The sequence below is a fragment of the Phyllobates terribilis genome, unplaced genomic scaffold (genome assembly GCF_046119375.1).
Source record: "Phyllobates terribilis strain yellow unplaced genomic scaffold, ASM4611937v1 Scaffold_14__1_contigs__length_39327217, whole genome shotgun sequence".
NCBI classification, from domain to species: Eukaryota; Metazoa; Chordata; class Amphibia; order Anura; family Dendrobatidae; genus Phyllobates; species Phyllobates terribilis.
Window position 1 is genome coordinate 29,903,976 of NW_027362774.1, and position 22,147 is coordinate 29,926,122.

The 22,147-nt window shown below is 59.4% G+C and overlaps 1 protein-coding gene across 4 annotated transcripts in view; it reads left to right on the forward strand.

Annotated features, from left to right (window-relative positions):
- HYDIN (HYDIN axonemal central pair apparatus protein) overlaps window positions 1-22,147 on the forward strand; it is a 313,905-nt gene that overhangs the window by 95,340 nt on the left and 196,418 nt on the right. For all 4 annotated transcript variants that reach the window (XR_012253067.1, XM_073659829.1, XM_073659831.1 and 1 more), the window contains exons 10-11: window positions 7,103-7,202; window positions 7,298-7,416. Coding sequence is in view for 3 of the 4 variants with exons in the window: in XM_073659829.1 (XP_073515930.1) it covers window positions 7,103-7,202; window positions 7,298-7,416 (219 nt within the window). In the remaining variant the exon portion in view is untranslated. The remainder of the gene's footprint in view (window positions 1-7,102; window positions 7,203-7,297; window positions 7,417-22,147) is intronic.

The window sequence follows — 22,147 nt, forward strand, 5'->3', positions numbered from 1 at the left end:
TGGTGGCCATGTAACGCCTGGCTGTGTCTGCTCCTCCCTGCCGGACAGTAGGGGGTCTCAGCTGGTGGCCATGTAACGCCTGGCTGTGTCCTCTCCTCCCTGCCGGACAGTAGGGGGACTCAGCTGGTGGCCATGTAACACCTGGCTGTGTCTGCTCCACCCTGCAGGACAGTAGTGGGACTCAGCTGGTGGCCATGTAACGCCTGGCTGTGTCTGCTCCTCCCTGCCGGACAGTAGGGGGTCTCAGCTGGTGGCCATGTAACGCCTGGCTGTGTCTGCTCTTCCCTGCAGGACAGTAGGGGGTCTCAGCTGGTGGCCATTTAACGCCTGGCTGTGTCTGCTCCTCCCTGCCGGACAGTAGGGGGTCTTAGCTGGTGGCCATGTAATGCCTGGCTGTGTCTGCTCCTCCCTGCCGGACAGTAGGGGGACTCAGCTGGTGGCCATGTAACGCCTGGCTGTGTCTGCTCCTCCCTGCAGGACAGTAGGGGGTCTCAGCTGGTGGCCATGTAACGCCTGGCTGTGTCTGCTCCTCCCTGCAGGACAGTAGGGGGACTCAGCTGGTGGCCATGTAACGCCTGGCTGTGTCCTCTCCTCCCTGCCGGACAGTAGGGGGTCTCAGCTGGTGGCCATGTAACGCCTGGCTGTGTCTGCTCCTCCCTGCCGGACAGTAGGGGGTCTCAGCTGGTGGCCATGTAACGCCTGGCTGTGTCTGCTCCTCCCTGCCGGACAGTAGGGGGTCTCAGCTGGTGGCCATGTAACGCCTGGCTGTGTCTGCTCCTCCCTGCCGGACAGTAGGGGGTCTCAGCTGGTGGCAATGTAACGCCTGGCTGTGTCTGCTCCTCCCTGCAGGACAGTAGGGGGTCTCAGCTGGTGGCCATGTAACGCCTGGCTGTGTCTGCTCCTCCCTGCAGGACAGTAGGGGGACTCAGCTGGTGGCCATGTAACGCCTGGCTGTGTCCTCTCCTCCCTGCAGGACAGTAGGGGGACTCAGCTGGTGGCCATGTAACGCCTGGCTGTGTCCTCTCCTCCCTGCAGGACAGTAGGGGGACTCAGCTGGTGGCCATGTAACGCCTGGCTGTGTCTGCTCCTCCCTGCCGGACAGTAGGGGGTCTCAGCTGGTGGCCATGTAACGCCTGGCTGTGTCCTCTCCTCCCTGCCGGACAGTAGGGGATCTCAGCTGGTGGCCATGTAACGCCTGGCTGTGTCCTCTCCTCCCTGCAGGACAGTAGGGGGACTCAGCTGGTGGCCATGTAACGCCTGGCTGTGTCTGCTCCTCCCTGCCGGACAGTAGGGGGTCTCAGCTGGTGGCCATGTAACGCCTGGCTGTGTCCTCTCCTCCCTGCCGGACAGTAGGGGGTCTCAGCTGGTGGCCATGTAACGCCTGGCTGTGTCCTCTCCTCCCTGCAGGACAGTAGGGGTCTCAGCTGGTGGCCATGTAACGCCTGGCTGTGTCCTCTCCTCCCTGCAGGACAGTAGGGGGTCTCAGCTGGTGGCCATGTAACGCCTGGCTGTGTCCTCTCCTCCCTGCAGGACAGTAGTGGGACTCAGCTGGTGGCCATGTAACACCTGGCTGTGTCCTCTCCTCCCTGCAGGACAGTAGGGGGACTCAGCTGGTGGCCATGTAACGCCTGGCTGTGTCCTCTCCTCCCTGCAGGACAGTAGGGGGACTCAGCTGGTGGCCATGTAACGCCTGGCTGTGTCCTCTCCTCCCTGCAGGACAGTAGGGGGTCTCAGCTGGTGGCCATGTAACACCTGGCTGTGTCCTCTCCTCCCTGCAGGACAGTAGGGGACTCAGCTGGTGGCCATGTAACGCCTGGCTGTGTCCTCTCCTCCCTGCAGGACAGTAGGGGGTCTCAGCTGGTGGCCATGTAACACCTGGCTGTGTCCTCTCCTCCCTGCAGGACAGTAGGGGACTCAGCTGGTGGCCATGTAACGCCTGGCTGTGTCCTCTCCTCCCTGCAGGACAGTAGGGGGTCTCAGCTGGTGGCCATGTAACGCCTGGCTGTGTCTGCTCCTCCCTGCTGGACAGTAGGGGGACTCAGCTGGTGGCCATGTAACGCCTGGCTGTGTGCTCTCCTCCCTGCAGGACAGTAGGGGGTCTCAGCTGGTGGCCATGTAACGCCTGGCTGTGTCCTCTCCTCCCTGCAGGACAGTAGGGGGTCTCAGCTGGTGGCCATGTAATGCCTGGCTGTGTCCTCTCCTCCCTGCAGGACAGTAGGGGGTCTCAGCTGGTGGCCTTGTAACGCCTGGCTGTGTCCTCTCCTCCCTGCAGGACAGTAGGGGGTCTCAGCTGGTGGCCATGTAACGCCTGGCTGTGTCTGCTCCTCCCTGCCGGACAGTAGGGGGTCTCAGCTGGTGGCCATGTAACGCCTGGCTGTGTCTGCTCCTCCCTGCAGGACAGTAGGGGGTCTCAGCTGGTGGCCATGTAACGCCTGGCTGTGTCTGCTCCTCCCTGCAGGACAGTAGGGGGTCTCAGCTGGTGGCCATGTAACGCCTGGCTGTGTCTGCTCCTCCCTGCCGGACAGTAGGGGGACTCAGCTGGTGGCCATGTAACGCCTGGCTGTGTCTGCTCCTCCCTGCAGGACAGTAGGGGGTCTCAGCTGGTGGCCATGTAACGCCTGGCTGTGTCTGCTCCTCCCTGCAGGACAGTAGGGGGTCTCAGCTGGTGGCCATGTAACGCCTGGCTGTGTCTGCTCCTCCCTGCAGGACAGTAGGGGGTCTCAGCTGGTGGCCATGTAACGCCTGGCTGTGTCCTCTCCTCCCTGCAGGACAGTAGGGGGACTCAGCTGGTGGCCATGTAACGCCTGGCTGTGTCCTCTCCTCCCTGCAGGACAGTAGGGGACTCAGCTGGTGGCCATGTAACGCCTGGCTGTGTCCTCTCCTCCCTGCAGGACAGTAGGGGTCTCAGCTTGTGGCCATGTAACGCCTGGCTGTGTCTGCTCCTCCCTGCCGGACAGTAGGGGGTCTCAGCTGGTGGCCATGTAACGCCTGGCTGTGTCTGCTCCTCCCTGCCGGACAGTAGGGGGTCTCAGCTGGTGGCCATGTAACGCCTGGCTGTGTCCTCTCCTCCCTGCCGGACAGTAGGGGGACTCAGCTGGTGGCCATGGAACACCTGGCTGTGTCCTCTCCTCCCTGCAGGACAGTAGGGGGTCTCAGCTGGTGGCCATGTAACGCCTGGCTGTGTCCTCTCCTCCCTGCCGGACAGTAGGGGGACTCAGCTGGTGGCCATGTAACACCTGGCTGTGTCTGCTCCACCCTGCAGGACAGTAGTGGGACTCAGCTGGTGGCCATGTAACACCTGGCTGTGTTCTCTCCTCCCTGCCGGACAGTAGGGGGTCTCAGCTGGTGGCCATGTAACGCCTGGCTGTGTCCTCTCCTCCCTGCAGGACAGTAGGGGGTCTCAGCTGGTGGCCGTGTAACGCCTGGCTGTGTCCTCTCCTCCCTGCAGGACAGTAGGGGGTCTCAGCTGGTGGCCATGTAATGCCTGGCTGTGTCCTCTCCTCCCTGCAGGACAGTAGGGGGTCTCAGCTGGTGGCCTTGTAACGCCTGGCTGTGTCCTCTCCTCCCTGCAGGACAGTAGGGGGTCTCAGCTGGTGGCCATGTAACGCCTGGCTGTGTCTGCTCCTCCCTGCCGGACAGTAGGGGGTCTCAGCTGGTGGCCATGTAACGCCTGGCTGTGTCTGCTCCTCCCTGCCGGACAGTAGGGGGTCTCAGCTGGTGGCCATGTAACGTCTGGCTGTGTCTGCTCCTCCCTGCAGGACAGTAGGGGGTCTCAGCTGGTGGCCATGTAACGCCTGGCTGTGTCTGCTCCTCCCTGCCGGACAGTAGGGGGTCTCAGCTGGTGGCCATGTAACGCCTGGCTGTGTCTGCTCCTCCCTGCCGGACAGTAGGGGGACTCAGCTGGTGGCCATGTAACGCCTGGCTGTGTCTGCTCCTCCCTGCAGGACAGTAGGGGGACTCAGCTGGTGGCCATGTAACGCCTGGCTGTGTCCTCTCCTCCCTGCAGGACAGTAGGGGGACTCAGCTGGTGGCCATGTAACGCCTGGCTGTGTCTGCTCCTCCCTGCCGGACAGTAGGGGGTCTCAGCTGGTGGCCATGTAACGCCTGGCTGTGTCCTCTCCTCCCTGCCGGACAGTAGGGGGTCTCAGCTGGTGGCCATGTAACGCCTGGCTGTGTCCTCTCCTCCCTGCAGGACAGTAGGGGGTCTCAGCTGGTGGCCATGTAACGCCTGGCTGTGTCCTCTCCTCCCTGCAGGACAGTAGGGGGTCTCAGCTGGTGGCCATGTAACGCCTGGCTGTGTCCTCTCCTCCCTGCAGGACAGTAGGGGGTCTCAGCTGGTGGCCATGTAACGCCTGGCTGTGTCCTCTCCTCCCTGCAGGACAGTAGTGGGACTCAGCTGGTGGCCATGTAACGCCTGGCTGTGTCTGCTCCTCCCTGCAGGACAGTAGTGGGACTCAGCTGGTGGCCATGTAACGCCTGGCTGTGTCCTCTCCTCCCTGCAGGACAGTAGGGGGCTCAGCTGGTGGCCATGTAACGCCTGGCTGTGTCCTCTCCTCCCTGCAGGACAGTAGGGGGTCTCAGCTGGTGGCCATGTAACACCTGGCTGTGTCCTCTCCTCCCTGCCGGACAGTAGGGGGTCTCAGCTGGTGGCCATGTAACGCCTGGCTGTGTCCTCTCCTCCCTGCAGGACAGTAGGGGGTCTCAGCTGGTGGCCATGTAACACCTGTCTGTGTCCTCTCCTCCCTGCAGGACAGTAGGGGGACTCAGCTGGTGGCCATGTAACGCCTGGCTGTGTCCTCTCCTCCCTGCAGGACAGTAGGGGGCTCAGCTTGTGGCCATGTAACGCCTGGCTGTGTCCTCTCCTCCCTGCAGGACAGTAGGGGGCTCAGCTTGTGGCCATGTAACGCCTGGCTGTGTCTGCTCCTCCCTGCCGGACAGTAGGGGGTCTCAGCTGGTGGCCATGTAACGCCTGGCTGTGTCTGCTCCTCCCTGCCGGACAGTAGGGGGTCTCAGCTGGTGGCCATGTAACGCCTGGCTGTGTCCTCTCCTCCCTGCCGGACAGTAGGGGGACTCAGCTGGTGGCCATGTAACGCCTGGCTGTGTCCTCTCCTCCCTGCAGGACAGTAGGGGGTCTCAGCTGGTGGCCATGTAACGCCTGGCTGTGTCCTCTCCTCCCTGCCGGACAGTAGGGGGACTCAGCTGGTGGCCATGTAACGCCTGGCTGTGTCTGCTCCACCCTGCAGGACAGTAGTGGGACTCAGCTGGTGGCCATGTAACGCCTGGCTGTGTCTGCTCCTCCCTGCAGGACAGTAGGGGGTCTCAGCTGGTGGCCATGTAACGCCTGGCTGTGTCTGCTCCTCCCTGCAGGACAGTAGGGGGACTCAGCTGGTGGCCATGTAACGCCTGGCTGTGTCCTCTCCTCCCTGCAGGACAGTAGGGGGACTCAGCTGGTGGCCATGTAACGCCTGGCTGTGTCTGCTCCTCCCTGCCGGACAGTAGGGGGTCTCAGCTGGTGGCCATGTAACGCCTGGCTGTGTCCTCTCCTCCCTGCCGGACAGTAGGGGGACTCAGCTGGTGGCCATGTAACGCCTGGCTGTGTCCTCTCCTCCCTGCCGGACAGTAGGGGGTCTCAGCTGGTAGCCATGTAACGCCTGGCTGTGTCTGCTCCTCCCTGCCGGACAGTAGGGGGTCTCAGCTGGTGGCCATGTAACGCCTGGCTGTGTCCTCTCCTCCCTGCAGGACAGTAGGGGGACTCAGCTGGTGGCCATGTAACGCCTGGCTGTGTCCTCTCCTCCCTGCAGGACAGTAGGGGGTCTCAGCTGGTGGCCATGTAACGCCTGGCTGTGTCCTCTCCTCCCTGCCGGACAGTAGGGGGTCTCAGCTGGTGGCCATGTAACGCCTGGCTGTGTCTGCTCCTCCCTGCAGGACAGTAGGGGGTCTCAGCTGGTGGCCATGTAACGCCTGGCTGTGTCTGCTCCTCCCTGCAGGACAGTAGGGGGTCTCAGCTGGTGGCCATATAACACCTGGCTGTGTCTGCTCCTCCCTGCAGGACAGTAGGGGGACTCAGCTGGTGGCCATGTAACGCCTGGCTGTGTCCTCTCCTCCCTGCAGGACAGTAGGGGGTCTCAGCTGGTGGCCATATAACACCTGGCTGTGTCTGCTCCTCCCTGCAGGACAGTAGGGGGACTCAGCTGGTGGCCATGTAATGCCTGGCTGTGTCCTCTCCTCCCTGCCGGACAGTAGGGGGTCTCAGCTGGTGGCCATGTAACGCCTGGCTGTGTCTGCTCCTCCCTGCTGGACAGTAGGTGGTCTCAGCTGGTGGCCATGTAACGCCTGGCTGTGTCCTCTCCTCCCTGCAGGACAGTAGGGGGACTCAGCTGGTGGCCATGTAACGCCTGGCTGTGTCTGCTCCTCCCTGCTGGACAGTAGGTGGTCTCAGCTGGTGGCCATGTAACGCCTGGCTGTGTCTGCTCCTCCCTGCAGGACAGTAGGGGGTCTCAGCTGGTGGCCATGTAACGCCTGGCTGTGTCCTCTCCTCCCTGCAGGACAGTAGGGGGTCTCAGCTGGTGACCATGTAACGCCTGGCTGTGTCCTCTCCTCCCTGCAGGACAGTAGGGGGTCTCAGCTGGTGGCCATGTAACGCCTGGCTGTGTCTGCTCCTCCCTGCCGGACAGTAGGGGGTCTCAGCTGGTGGCCATGTAACACCTGGCTGTGTCTGCTCCTCCCTGCCGGACAGTAGGGGGTCTCAGCTGGTGGCCATGTAACGCCTGGCTTCGCACTCCATATACGGTGTGTTGAGTCCTGGACCCTCGTTGTCCTCCTACCTGATGGCAGCCCCTTCATCTCTGGCTTCTTATACTGAAAGCTTAATGTTCCTTGTGTCCCATTCTCAGATATTTCTAACATCTCTGTTTACTGTCACAGTCCTGACGCATGAGTTTATCTTCAGCAGCTGTACTCTTGGCCTTGTCCTGCTCACACAGGACCACCTGGGAGCGGACCACCTGTGTACAGTCACTGACAGCAAGCAGAGATCTGTAATGTTGGGGGTGTCTCGCCTGGTGGTCTTTTTGTCAGCAGAGCTCTGTGTTTCTAATTTTAGGAAGGGGATGTCTGGCCTAACTCCTCGGTACAGGTGACGGTGCTCTTCCGGCCTCAGGCTGCCAGGATATACCAGCGGACGGTCTATTGCGACATCACAGGTACCTTGTACGCCGGCAGCACTGCCCGGCTCCTGACAGCCGTGTGTGGTGACATCCAGTGGTCTCAGACTGTTCACTCCATGTCTTTGCTGCAGGTCGTGAAACCAGACTGCCCCTGCGACTACGAGGAGAGGGCCTGGGGCCCAAACTTTGCTTCAACTTTAATGAGTTGGACATTGGGAAGGTGTTTGTGGGTTCCACACACAACTACGAGGTCAGTGCTTTCCCCGATAGCCCAAACTGCAGCTTTTCAGGCCTCCCGAGCAGCCAGCGATCGCCAATAATAAATAGGTGCTGCCCTCTAATGCCATTTTCTGATCTCCTGTCCTGTCTGATCCCGGCTATTCGTCACAGAGGGTGGTCTCCTGGTCCCTGCGATCACTGGGTCTCTCTTATTGTAGTCACTTGGCTTTGTCCCAACCCTTTCTGTGTGTGTGATCTGTCAGATCTATGTGTAGCCACCATCTCCGGATCTCCATGATCCCAATAATGGCTGCGATGTGCCCAGGATTGCCCACCATGAGCCCCAGTAATGGCTGAGATGTGCTCAGGATCACCCACCATGAGCCCCAGTAATGGTTGAAATATGCCCAGGCTCACCCACCATGAGCCCCAGTAATGGCTGAAATATGCCCAGGATCACCCACCATGAGCCCCAGTAATGGCTGAGATGTGCCCAGGATCGCCCACCATGAACCACAGTAATGGCTGAAATATGCCCAGGATCGCCCACCATGAGCCCCAGTAATGGCTGAGATGTGCCCAGGATCGCCCACCATGAGCCCCAGTAATGGCTGAGATGTGCTCAGGATCTCCCACCATGAGCCCCAGTAATGGCTGAAATATGCCCAGGATCACCCACCATGAGCCCCAGTAATGGCTGAGATGTGCCCAGCTTCGTCCACCATGAGCCCCAGTAATGGCTGAGATGTGCCAATGATCGCCCACCATGAGCCACAGTAATGGCTGAGATGTGCCCAGCTTCGCCCACCATGAGCCCCAGTAATGGCTGAGATGTGCCAATGATCGCCCACCATGAGCCCCAGTAATGGCTGAGATGTGCCCAGGATCGCCCACCATGAGCCCCAGTAATGGCTGAGATGTGCCCAGGATCGCCCACCATGAGCCCCAGTAATGACTGAGTTGTGCCCATCTTCTCCCACCATGAGCCCCTGTAATGGCTGAGATGTGCCCAGGATCGCCCAGCATGAGCCCCAGTAATGGCTGAGATGTGCCCAGGATCGCCCACCATGAACCCCAGTAATGGCTGAGATGTGCCCAGGATTGCCCACAAAGAGCCCCAGTAATGGCTGAGATGTGCCCAGCTTCGCCCACCATGAGCCCCAGTAATAGCTGAGATGTGCCCAGCTTCGCCCACCATGAGCCCCAGTAATGGCGGAGATGTGCCCAGCTTCGCCCACCATGAGCCCCAGAAATGGCTGAGATGTGCCCAGCTTCGCCCACCATGAGCCTCAGTAATGGCTGAGATGTGCCCAGCTTCGCCCACCATGAGCCCCAGTAATGGCTGAGATGTGCCCAGCTTCGCCCACCATGAGCCCCAGTAATGGCTGAGATGTGCCCAGGATCGCCCACCATCAGCCCCAGTAATGGCTGAGATGTGCCCAACTTCGCCCACCATGAGCCCCAGTAATGGCTGAGATGTGCCCAGCTTCGCCCACCATGAGCCCCAGTAATGGCTGAGATGTGCCCAGGATCGCCCACCATGAACCCAAGAAATGGCTGAGATGTGCCCAACTTCGCCCACCATGAGCCCCAGTAATGGCAGAGATGTGCCCAGCTTCGCCCACCATGAGCCCCACTAATGGCAGAGATGTGCCCAGCTTCGCCCACCATGAACCCCAGTAATGGCTGAGATGTGCCCAGCTTCGCCCACCATGAGCCCCAGTAATGGCTGATATGTGCCCAGCTTCGCCCACCATAAGCCCCAGTAATGGCTGAGATGTGCCCAGCTTCACCCACCACGATCCCCAGTAATGGTTGACATGTGCCCAGCTTCGGCCACCATGAGCCCCAGAAATGGCTGAGATGTGCCCAGCTTCGCCCACCATGAGCCCCAGTAATGGCTGAGATGTGCCCAGGATCGCCCACCATGAGCCCCAGTAATGGCTGAGATGTGCCAATGATCGCCCACCATGAGCCCCAGTAATGGCTGAGATGTGCCCAGGATCGCCCACCATGAGCCCCAGTAATGACTGAGTTGTGCCCAGGATTGCCCACCATGAGCCCCAGTAATGTCTGAGATGTGCCCAGGATCGCCCACCATGAGCCCCAGTAATGGCTGAGATGTGCCCAGCTTCGCCCACCATGAGCCCCAGTAATGGCTGAGATGTGCCTCGGATCGCCCACCATGAGCCCCAGTAATGGCTGAGATGTGCCCAGGATTGCCCACAATGAGACCCAGTAATGGCTGAGATGTGCCCAGCTTCGCCCACCATGAGCCCCAGTAATGGCTGAGATGTGCCCAGCTTCGCCCACCATGAGCCCCAGTAATGGCTGAGATGTGCCCAGCTTCGCCCACCATGAGCCCCAGTAATGGCTGAGATGTGCCCAGCTATGCCCACCATGAGCCTCAGTAATGGCTGAGATGTGCCCAGCTTCGCCCACCATGAGCCCCAGTAATGGCTGAGATGTGCCCAGCTTCGCCCACCATGATCCCCAGTAATGGCTGAGATGCGCCCAGGATCGCCCACCATGAGCCCCAGTAATGGCTGAGATGTGCCCAGCTTCGCCCACCATGAGCCCCAGTAATGGCTGAGATGTGCCCAGCTTCGCCCACCATGAGTCCCAGTAATGGCTGAGATGTGCCCAGGATCGCCCACCATGAACCCAAGTAATGGCTGAGATGTGCCCAGCTTCGCCCACCATGAGCCCCAGTAATGGCAGAGATGTGCCCAGCTTCGCCCACCATGAGCCCCACTAATGGCAGAGATGTACCCAGCTTCGCCCACCATGAGCCCCAGTAATGGCAGAGATGTGCCCAGGATCGCCCACCATGAGCCCCAGTAATGGCAGAAATGTGCCCAGCTTCGCCCACCATGAACCCAAGTAATGGCTGAGATGTGCCCAGCTTCGCCCACCATGAGCCCCAGTAATGGCTGAGATGTGCCCAGCTTCGCCTACCACGATCCCCAGTAATGGCTGATATGTGCCCAGCTTCGCCCACCACGATCCCCAGTAATGGCTGATATGTGCCCAGCTTCGCCCACCATGAGCCCCAGTAATGGCTGAGATGTGCCCAGGATCGCCCACCATGAGCCCCAGTAATGGCTGAAATATGCCCAGGATTGCCCACCATGAGCCCCAGTAATGGCTGAGATGTGCCCAGGATCGCCCACCATGAGCCCCAGTAATGGCTGAAATATGCCCAGGATCGCCCACCACGAGCCCCAGTAATGGCTGAGATGTGCCCAGCTTCGCCCACCATGAACCCAAGTAATGCCTGAGATGTGCCCAGGATCGCCCACCATGAGCCCCAGTAATGGCTGAAATATGACCAGGATTGCCCACCATGAGCCCTAGTAATGGCTGAGATGTGCCCAGGATCACCCACCATGAGCCCCAGTAATGGCTGAAATATGCCCAGGATCGCCCACCACGAGCCCCAGTAATGGCTGAGATGTGCCCAGCTTCGCCCACCATGAACCCAAGTAATGGCTGAGATGTGCCCAGGATCGCCCACCATGAGCCCCAGTAATGGCTGAGATGTGCCCAGCTTCTCCCACCACGAGCCCCAGTAATGGCTGAGATGTGCCCAGGATCGCCCACCGTAAGCCCCAGTAATGGCAGAGATGTTCTCAGGATTGCCCACCATGAGCCCCAGTAATGGCTGAGATGTGCCCAGCTTCGCCCACCATAAGCCCCAGTAATGGCTGAGATGTGCCCAGGATCGCCCACCATGAGCCCCAGTAATGGCTGAGACGTGCCCAGCTTCGCCCACCATAAGCCCCAGTAATGGCTGAGATGTGCCAATGATCGCCCACCATGAGCCCCAGTAATGGCAGATATGTGCCCCGCTTTGCCCACCATGAGCCCCAGTAATGGCTGAGATGTGCCCAGGATCGCCCACCATGAGCCCCAGTAATGGCTAAGATGTGCCCAGCTTCGCCCACCATGAGCCCCAGTAATGGCTGATAGGTGCCCAGGATCGGCCACCTTGAGCCCCAGTAATGGCTGAGATGTGCCCTGGATCGCCCACCACGAGCCCCAGTAATGGCTGAGATGTGCCCAGGATCGCCCACCATAAGCCCCAGTAATGGCTGAGATGTGCCCAGCTTCGCCCACCATAAGCCCCAGTAATGGCTGAGAGATGCCCAGGATCGCCCACCATGAGCCCCAGTAATGGCTGAGATGTGCCCAGCTTCGCCCACCATTAGCCCAAGTAATGGCTGAGAGATGCCCAGGATCGCCCACCATGAGCCCCAGTAATGGCTAAAATGTGCCCAGCTTCGCCCACCATGAGCCCCAGTAATGGCTGAGATGTGCCCAGCTTCGCCCACCATGAGCCCCAGTAATGGCTTAGATGTGCCCAGCTTCGCCCACCATAAGCCCTAGTAATGGCTGAGATGTGCCCAGGATCGCCCACCATGAGCCCCAGTAATGGCTGACACTTGCCCAGCTTCGCCCACCATAAGCCCCAGTAATGGCTGAGATGTGCCCAGCTTCGCCCACCATGAGCCCCAGTAATGGCTGAGATGTGCCCAGCTTCGCCCACCATGATCCCCAGTAATGGCTGAGATGTGCCCAGGATCGCCCACCATGAGCCCCCGTAATGGCTGAGATGTGCCCAGCTTCGCCCACCATGAGCCCCAGTAATGGCTGAGATGTGCCCAGCTTCGCCCACCATGAGTCCCAGTAATGGCTGAGATGTGCCCAGGATCGCCCACCATGAACCCAAGTAATGGCTGAGATGTGCCCAGCTTCGCCCACCATGAGCCCCAGTAATGGCAGAGATGTGCCCAGCTTCGCCCACCATGAGCCCCACTAATGGCAGAGATGTACCCAGCTTCGCCCACCATGAGCCCCAGTAATGGCTGAGATGTGCCCAGGATCGCCCACCATGAACCCAAGTAATGGCTGAGATGTGCCCAGCTTCGCCCACCATGAGCCCCAGTAATGGCTGAGATGTGCCCAGCTTCGCCCACCATGAACCCAAGTAATGGCTGAGATGTGCCCAGCTTCACCCACCATAAGCCCCAGTAATGGCTGAGATGTGCCCAGCTTCGCCCACCACGATCCCCAGTAATGGCTGATATGTGCCCAGCTTCGCCCACCATGAGCCCCAGTAATGGCTGAGATGTGCCCAGGATTGCCCACCATGAGCCCCAGTAATGGCTGAGATGTGCCCAGTATCGCCCACCATGAGCCCCAGTAATGGCTGAAATATGACCAGGATCGCCCACCATGAGCCCCAGTAATGGCTGAGATGTGCCCAGCTTCACCCACCACGAGCCCCAGTAATGGCTGAGATGTGCCCATTATCGCCCACCGTAAGCCCCAGTAATGGCAGAGATGTGCTCAGGATTGCCCACCATGAGCCCCAGTAATGGCTGAGATGTGCCCAACTTCGCCCACCATAAGCCCCAGTAATGGCTGAGATGTGCCCAGGATCGCCCACCATGAGCCCCAGTAATGGCTGAGACGTGCCCAGCTTCGCCCACCATAAGCCCCAGTAATGGCTGAGATGTGCCAATGATCGCCCACCATGAGCCCCAGTAATGGCAGATATGTGCCCAGCTTTGCCCACCATGAGCCCCAGTAATGGCAGATATGTGCTCAGCTTTGCCCACCATGAGCCCCAGTAATGGCTGAGATGTGCCCAGGATCGCCCACCATGAGCCCCAGTAATGGCTAAGATGTGCCCAGCTTCGCCCACCATGAGCCCCAGTAATGGCTGATAGGTGCCCAGGATCGCCCACCTTGAGCCCCAGTAATGGCTGAGATGTGCCCAGCTTCGCCCACCATAAGCCCCAGTAATGGCTGAGAGATGCCCAGGATCGCCCACCATGAGCCCCAGTAATGGCTGAGATGTGCCCAGCTTCTCCCACCATTAGCCCCAGTAATGGCTGAGAGATGCCCAGGATCGCCCACCATGAGCCCCAGTAATGGCTAAAATGTGCCCAGCTTCGCCCACCATGAGCCCCAGTAATGGCTGAGATGTGCCCAGCTTCGCCCACCATGAGCCCCAGTAATGGCTGAGATGTGCCCAGCTTCGCCCACCATAAGCCCCAGTAATGGCTGAGATGTGCACAGGATGGCCCACCATGAGCCCCAGTAATGGCTGACACTTGCCCAGCTTCGCCCACCATAAGCCCCAGTAATGGCTGAGATGTGCCCAGCTTCGCCCACCATGAGCACCAGTAATGGCTAAGATGTGCCCAGCTTCGCCCACCATGAGCCCCAGTAATGGCTGATAGGTGCCCAGGATCGCCCACCTTGAGCTCCAGTAATGGCTGATTTGTGCCCAGCTTCGCCCACCATAAGCCCCAGTAATGGCTGAGAAACGCCCAGGATCGCCCACCATGAGCCCCAGTAATGGCTGAGATGTGCCCAGCTTCGCCCACCATTAGCCCCAGTAATGGCTGAGAGATGCCCAGGATCGCCCACCATGAGCCCCAGTAATGGCTAAAATGTGCCCAGATTCGCCCACCATGAGCCCCAGTAATGGCTGAGATGTGCCCAGCTTCGCCCACCATGAGCCCCAGTAATGGCTGAGATGTGCCCAGCTTCGCCCACCATAAGCCCCAGTAATGGCTGAGATGTGCCCTGGATCGCCCACCATGAGCCCCAGTAATGGCTGACACTTGCCCAGCTTCGCCCACCATAAGCCCCAGTAATGGCTGAGATGTGCCCAGCTTCGCCCAGCATGAGCCCCAGTAATGGCTGAGATGTGCCCAGCTTCGCCCACCATGATCCCCAGTAATGACTGAGATGTGCCCAGGATCGCCCACCATGAGCCCCAGTAATGGCTGAGATGTGCCCAGCTTCGCCCACCATGAGCCCCAGTAATGGCTGAGATGTGCCCAGCTTCGCCCACCATGAGTCCCAGTAATGGCTGAGATGTGCCCAGGATCGCCCACCATGAACTCAAGTAATGGCTGAGATGTGCCCAGCTTCGCCCACCATGAGCCCCAGTAATGGCAGAGATGTGCCCAGCTTCGCCCACCATGAGCCCCAGTAATGGCTAAGATGTGCCCAGCTTCGCCCACCATAAGCCCCAGTAATGGCTGAGAGATGCCCAGGATCACCCACCATGAGCCCCAGTAATGGCAGAGATGTGCCCAGCTTCGCCCACCATGAGCCCCACTAATGGCAGAGATGTACCCAGCTGCGCCCACCATGAGCCCCAGTAATGGCAGAGATGTGCCCAGCTTCGCCCACCATGAACCCAAGTAATGGCTGAGATGTGCCCAGCTTCGCCCACCATGAGCCCCAGTAATGGCTGAGATGTGCCCAGCTTCGCCTACCACGATCCCCAGTAATGGCTGATATGTGCCCAGCTTCGCCCACCACGATCCCCAGTAATGGCTGATATGTGCCCAGCTTCGCCCACCATGAGCCCCAGTAATGGCTGAGATGTGCCCAGGATCGCCCACCATGAGCCCCAGTAATGGCTGAAATATGCCCAGGATTGCCCACCATGAGCTCCAGTAATGGCTGAGATGTGCCCAGGATCGCCCACCATGAGCCCCAGCAATGGCTGAAATATGACCAGGATCACCCACCATGAGCCCCAGTAATGGCTGAAATATGCCCAGGATCGCCCACCACGAGCCCCAGTAATGGCTGAGATGTGCCCAGCTTCGCCCACCATGAACCCAAGTAGTGCCTGAGATGTGCCCAGGATCGCCCACCATGAGCCCCAGTAATGGCTGAAATATGACCAGGATTGCCCACCATGAGCCCCAGTAATGGCAGATATGTGCCCAGCTTTGCCCATCATGAGCCCCAGTAATGGCTGAGATGTGCCCAGGATCGCCCACCATGAGCCCCAGTAATGGCTAAGATGTGCCCAGCTTCGCCCACCATGAGCCCCAGTAATGGCTGATAGGTGCCCAGGATCGGCCACCTTGAGCCCCAGTAATGGCTGAGATGTGCCCAGGATCGCCCACCACGAGCCCCAGTAATGGCTGAGATGTGCCCAGGATCGCCCACCATAAGCCCCAGTAATGGCTGAGATGTGCCCAGCTTCGCCCACCATAAGCCCCAGTAATGGCTGAGAGATGCCCAGGATCGCCCACCATGAGCCCCAGTAATGGCTGAGAGATGCCCAGGATCGCCCACCATGAGCCCCAGTAATGGCTAAAATGTGCCCAGCTTCGCCCACCATGAGCCCCAGTAATGGCTGAGATGTGCCCAGCTTCGCCCACCGTGAGTCCCAGTAATGGCTGAGATGTGCCCAGGATCGCCCACCATGAACCCAAGTAATGGCTGAGATGTGCCCAGCTTCGCCCACCATGAGCCCCAGTAATGGCTGAGATGTGCCCAGCTTCGCCCACCATGAGCCCCAGTAATGGCTGAGATGTGCCCAGCTTCGCCCACCATGATCCCCAGTAATGGCTGAGATGTGCCCAGGATCGCCCACCATGAGCCCCCGTAATGGCTGAGATGTGCCCAGCTTCGCCCACCATGAGCCCCAGTAATGGCTGAGATGTGCCCAGCTTCGCCCACCATGAGCCCCAGTAATGGCTGAGATGTGCCCAGCTTCGCCCACCATGATCCCCAGTAATGGCTGAGATGTGCCCAGGATCGCCCACCATGAGCCCCCGTAATGGCTGAGATGTGCCCAGCTTCGCCCACCATGAGCCCAGTAATGGCTGAGATGTGCCCAGCTTCGCCCACCATGAGTCCCAGTAATGGCTGAGATGTGCCCAGGATCGCCCACCATGAACCCAAGTAATGGCTGAGATGTGCCCAGCTTCGCCCACCATGAGCCCCAGTAATGGCAGAGATGTGCCCAGCTTCGCCCACCATGAGCCCCACTAATGGCAGAGATGTACCCAGCTTCGCCCACCATGAGCCCCAGTAATGGCTGAGATGTGCCCAGGATCGCCCACCATGAACCCAAGTAATGGCTGAGATGTGCCCAGCTTCGCCCACCATGAGCCCCAGTAATGGCTGAGATGTGCCCAGCTTCGCCCACCATGAACCCAAGTAATGGCTGAGATGTGCCCAGCTTCACCCACCATAAGCCCCAGTAATGGCTGAGATGTGCCCAGCTTCGCCCACCACGATCCCCAGTAATGGCTGATATGTGCCCAGCTTCGCCCACCATGAGCCCCAGTAATGGCTGAGATGTGCCCAGGATTGCCCACCATGAGCCCCAGTAATGGCTGAGATGTGCCCAGTATCGCCCACCATGAGCCCCAGTAATGGCTGAAATATGACCAGGATCGCCCACCATGAGCCCCAGTAATGGCTGAGATGTGCCCAGCTTCACCCACCACGAGCCCCAGTAATGGCTGAGATGTGCCCAGGATCGCCCACCGTAAGCCCCAGTAATGGCAGAGATGTGCTCAGGATTGCCCACCATGAGCCCCAGTAATGGCTGAGATGTGCCCAACTTCGCCCACCATAAGCCCCAGTAATGGCTGAGATGTGCCCAGGATCGCCCACCATGAGCCCCAGTAATGGCTGAGACGTGCCCAGCTTCGCCCACCATAAGCCCCAGTAATGGCTGAGATGTGCCAATGATCGCCCACCATGAGCCCCAGTAATGGCAGATATGTGCCCAGCTTTGCCCACCATGAGCCCCAGTAATGGCAGATATGTGCCCAGCTTTGCCCACCATGAGCCCCAGTAATGGCTGAGATGTGCCCAGGATCGCCCACCATGAGCCCCAGTAATGGCTAAGATGTGCCCAGCTTCGCCCACCATGAGCCCCAGTAATGGCTGATAGGTGCCCAGGATCGCCCACCTTGAGCCCCAGTAATGGCTGAGATGTGCCCAGCTTCGCCCACCATAAGCCCCAGTAATGGCTGAGAGATGCCCAGGATCGCCCACCATGAGCCCCAGTAATGGCTGAGATGTGCCCAGCTTCTCCCACCATTAGCCCCAGTAATGGCTGAGAGATGCCCAGGATCGCCCACCATGAGCCCCAGTAATGGCTAAAATGTGCCCAGCTTCGCCCACCATGAGCCCCAGTAATGGCTGAGATGTGCCTAGCTTCGCCCACCATGAGCCCCAGTAATGGCTGAGATGTGCCCAGCTTCGCCCACCATAAGCCCCAGTAATGGCTGAGATGTGCACAGGATGGCCCACCATGAGCCCCAGTAATGGCTGACACTTGCCCAGCTTCGCCCACCATAAGCCCCAGTAATGGCTGAGATGTGCCCAGCTTCGCCCACCATGAGCACCAGTAATGGCTAAGATGTGCCCAGCTTCGCCCACCATGAGCCCCAGTAATGGCTGATAGGTGCCCAGGATCGCCCACCTTGAGCTCCAGTAATGGCTGATTTGTGCCCAGCTTCGCCCACCATAAGCCCCAGTAATGGCTGAGAGATGCCCAGGATCGCCCACCATGAGCCCCAGTAATGGCTGAGATGTGCCCAGCTTCGCCCACCATTAGCCCCAGTAATGGCTGAGAGATGCCCAGGATCGCCCACCATGAGCCCCAGTAATGGCTGAGATGTGCCCAGCTTCGCCCACCATGAGCCCCAGTAATGGCTGAGATGTTCCCAGCTTCTCCCACCATAAGCCCCAGTAATGGCTGAGATGTGCCCTGGATCGCCCACCATGAGCCCCAGTAATGGCTGACACTTGCCCAGCTTCGCCCACCATAAGCCCCAGTAATGGCTGAGATGTGCCCAGCTTCGCCCAGCATGAGCCCCAGTAATGGCTGAGATGTGCCCAGCTTCGCCCACCATGATCCCCAGTAATGACTGAAATGTGCCCAGGATCGCCCACCATGAGCCCCAGTAATGGCTGAGATGTGCCCAGCTTCGCCCACCATGAGCCCCAGTAATGGCTGAGATGTGCCCAGCTTCGCCCACCATGAGTCCCAGTAATGGCTGAGATGTGCCCAGGATCGCCCACCATGAACTCAAGTAATGGCTGAGATGTGCCCAGCTTCGCCCACCATGAGCCCCAGTAATGGCAGAGATGTGCCCAGCTTCGCCCACCATGAGCCCCAGTAATGGCTAAGATGTGCCCAGCTTCGCCCACCATAAGCCCCAGTAATGGCTGAGAGATGCCCAGGATCACCCACCATGAGCCCCAGTAATGGCTGAGATGTGCCCAGCTTCGCCCACCATACACCCCAGTAATGGCTGAGATGTGCCCAGCTTCGCCCACCATAAGCCCCAGTAATGGCTGAGATGTGCCCAGCTTCGCCCACCATTAGCCCCAGTAATGGCTGAGATGTGTCCAGCTTCGCCCACCATAAGCCCCAGTAATGGCTGAGATGTGCCCAGCTTCGCCCACCATTAGCCCCAGTAATGGCTGAGATGTGCCCAGCTTCGCCCACCATAAGCCCCAGTAATGGCTGAGATGTGCCCTGGATCGCCCACCACGAGCCCCAGTAATGGCTGAGATGTGCCCAGCTTCACCCACCATAAGCCCCAGTAATGGCTGAGATGTGCCCAGGATCGCCCACCATGAGCCCCAGTAATGGCTGAGATATGCCCAGCTTCACCCACCATAAGCCCCAGTAATGGCTGAGATGTGCCCAGGATTGCCCACCATGAGCCCCAGTAATGGCTGAGAGATGCCCAGGATCACCCTCCTTTAGCCCCAGTAATGGCTGATATGTGCCCAGCTTCGCCCACCATGAGCCCCAGTAATGGCTGAGATGTGCCCAGCTTCGCCCACCATGAACGCAAGTAATGGGTGAGATGTGCCCAGCTTCGCCCACCATGAGCCCCAGTAATGGCTGAGATGTGCCTAGCTTCGCCCACCATAAGCCCCAGTAATGGCTGAGATGTGCCTAGCTTCGCCCACCATAAGCCCCAGTAATGGCTGAGATGTGCCCAGCTTCGCCCACCACGATCCCCAGTAATGGTTGATATGTGCCCAGCTTCGCCCACCATGAGCCCCAGTAATGACTGAGATGTGCCCAGGATCGCCCACCATGAGCCCCAGTAATGGCTGAAATATGCCCAGGATTGCCCACCATGAGCCCCAGTAATGGCTGAGATGTGCCCAGGATCGCCCACCATGAGCTCCAGTAATGGCTGAAATATGCCCAGGATCACCCACCATGAGCCCCAGTAATGGCTGAAATATGCCCAGGATCGCCCACCACGAGCCCCAGTAATGGCTGAGATGTGCCCAGCTTCGCCCACCATGAACCCAAGTAATGCCTGAGATGTGCCCAGGATCGCCCACCATGAGCCCCAGTAATGGCTGAAATATGCCCAGGATTGCCCACCATGAGCCCCAGTAATGGCTGAGATGTGCCCAGGATCACCCTCCATGAGCCCCAGTAATGGCTTAAATATGCCCAGGATCGCTCACCACGAGCCCCAGTAATGGCTGAGATGTGCCCTGCTTCGCCCACCATGAACCCAAGTAATAGCTGAGATGTGCCCAGGATCGCCCACCATGAGCCCCAGTAATGGCAGAGATGTGCCCAGCTTCGCCCACCACGAGCCCCAGTAATGGCTGAGGTGTGCCCAGGATCGCCCACCATAAGCCCCAGTAATGGCAGAGATGTGCTCAGGATTGCCCACCATGAGCCCCAGTAATGGCTGAGATGTGCCCAGCTTCGCCCACCATAAGCCCCAGTAATGGCTGAGATGTGCCCAGGATCGCCCACCATGAGCCCCAGTAATGGCTGAGACGTGCCCAGCTTCGCCCACCATAAGCCCCAGTAATGGCTGAGATGTGCCCAGCTTTGCCCACCATGAGCCCCAGTAATGGCTGAGATGTGCCCAGGATCGCCCACCATGAGCCCCAGTAATGGCTAAGATGTGCCCAGCTTCGCCCACCATGAGCCCCAGTAATGGCTGATAGGTGCCCAGGATCGCCCACCTTGAGCCCCAGTAATGGCTGAGATGTGCCCAGCTTCGCCCACCATAAGCCCCAGTAATGGCTGAGAGATGCCCAGGATCGCCCACCATGAGCCCCAGTATTGGCTGAGATGTGCCCAGCTACGCCCACCATAAGCCCCAGTAATGGCTGAGATGTGCCCAGCTTCGCCCACCATGAGCCCCAGTAATGGCTGAGATGTGCCCAGGATCGCCAACCATGAGCCCCAGTAATGGCTGAGATGTGCCCTGCTTCGCCCACCATGAGCCCCAGTAATGGCTGAGATGTGCCCAGCTTCGCCTACCATAAGCCCCAGTAATGGCTGAGATGTGCCCAGGATCGCCCACCATGAGCCCCAGTAATGGCTGACACGTGCCCAGCTTCGCCCACCATAAGCCCCAGTAATGACTGAGATGTGCCCAGGATCGCCCACCATGAGCCCCAGTAATGGCAGAGATGTGCCCAGCTTAGCGCACCATGAGCCCCAGTAATGGCAGAGATGTGCCCAGGATCGCCCACCATGAGCCCAGTAATGGCAGAGATATGCCCAGCTTCGCCCACCATGAGCCCAGTAATGGCAGAGATATGCCCAGCTTCGCCCACCATGAGCCCCAGTAATGGCTGAGATGTGCCCAGGATCGCCCACCATGAGCCCCAGTAATGGCTGAAATATGCCCAGGATCGCCCACCATGAGCCCCAGTAATGGCTGAAATATGCCCAGGATCGCCCACCATAAACCCCAGTAATGGCTGAGATGTGCCCGGCTTCGCCCACCACGATCCCCAGTAATGGCTGATATGTGCCCAGCTTCGCCCACCATGAGCCCCAGTAATGGCTGAGATGTGCCCAGGATTGCCCACCATGAGCCCCAGTAATGGCTGAAATATGCCCAGGAATGCCCACCATGAGCCCCAGTAATGGCTGAGATGTGCCCAGCTTCGCCCACCATAAACCCCAGTAATGGCTGAGATGTGCCCAGCTTCGCCCACCATAAGCCCCAGTAATGGCTGAGATGTGCCCAGGATCGCCCACCATGAGCCCCAGTAATAGCTGAGATGTGCCCACATTCGCCCGCCATAAGCCCCAGTAATGGCTGAGATGTGCCCAGCTTCGCTCACCATAAGCCCCAGTAATGGCTGAGGTGTGCCCAGGATCGCCCACCACGAGCCCCAGTAATGGCTGAGATGTGCCCAGCTTCGCCCACCACGATCCCCAGTAATGGCTGAGATGTGCCCAGGATTGCCCACCATGAGCCCCAGTAATGGCTGAGAGATGCCTAAGATCGCCCACCATGAGCCCCAGTAATGGCTGAGATGTGCCCAGGATCACCCACCTTGAGCCCCAGTAATGGCTGATATGTGCCCAGCTTTGCCCACCATGAGCCCCAGTAATGGCTGAGATGTGCCCAGCTTCGCCCACCATGAGCCCCAGTAATGGCTGAGATGTGCCCAGCTTCGCCCACCATGAGCCCCAGTAATGGCTGAGATGTGCCCAGCTTCGCCCACCATGAGCCCCAGTAATGGCAGAGATGTGCCCAACTTCGCCCACCATAAGCCCCAGTAATGGCTGAGATGTGCCCAGCTTCGCCCACCATGAGCCCCAGTAATGGCAGAGATGTGCCCAGGATCGCCCACCATGAGCCCCAGTAATGGCAGAGATGTGCCCAGCTTTGCCCACCATGAGCCCCAGTAATGCCTGATATGTGCCCAGCTTCGCCGACCATGAGCCCCAGTAATGCCTGATATGTGCCCAGCTTCGCCGACCATGAGCCCCAGTAATGGCTGAGATGTGCCCAGCTTTGCCCACCATGAGCCCCAGTAATGCCTGATATGTACCCAGCTTCGCCCACAATGAGCCCCAGTAATGGCTGAGATGTGCCCAGCTACTCCCACCATGAGCCCCAGTAATGGCTGAGATGTGCCCAGCTTCGCCCACCATGAGCCCCAGTAATGGCAGAGAT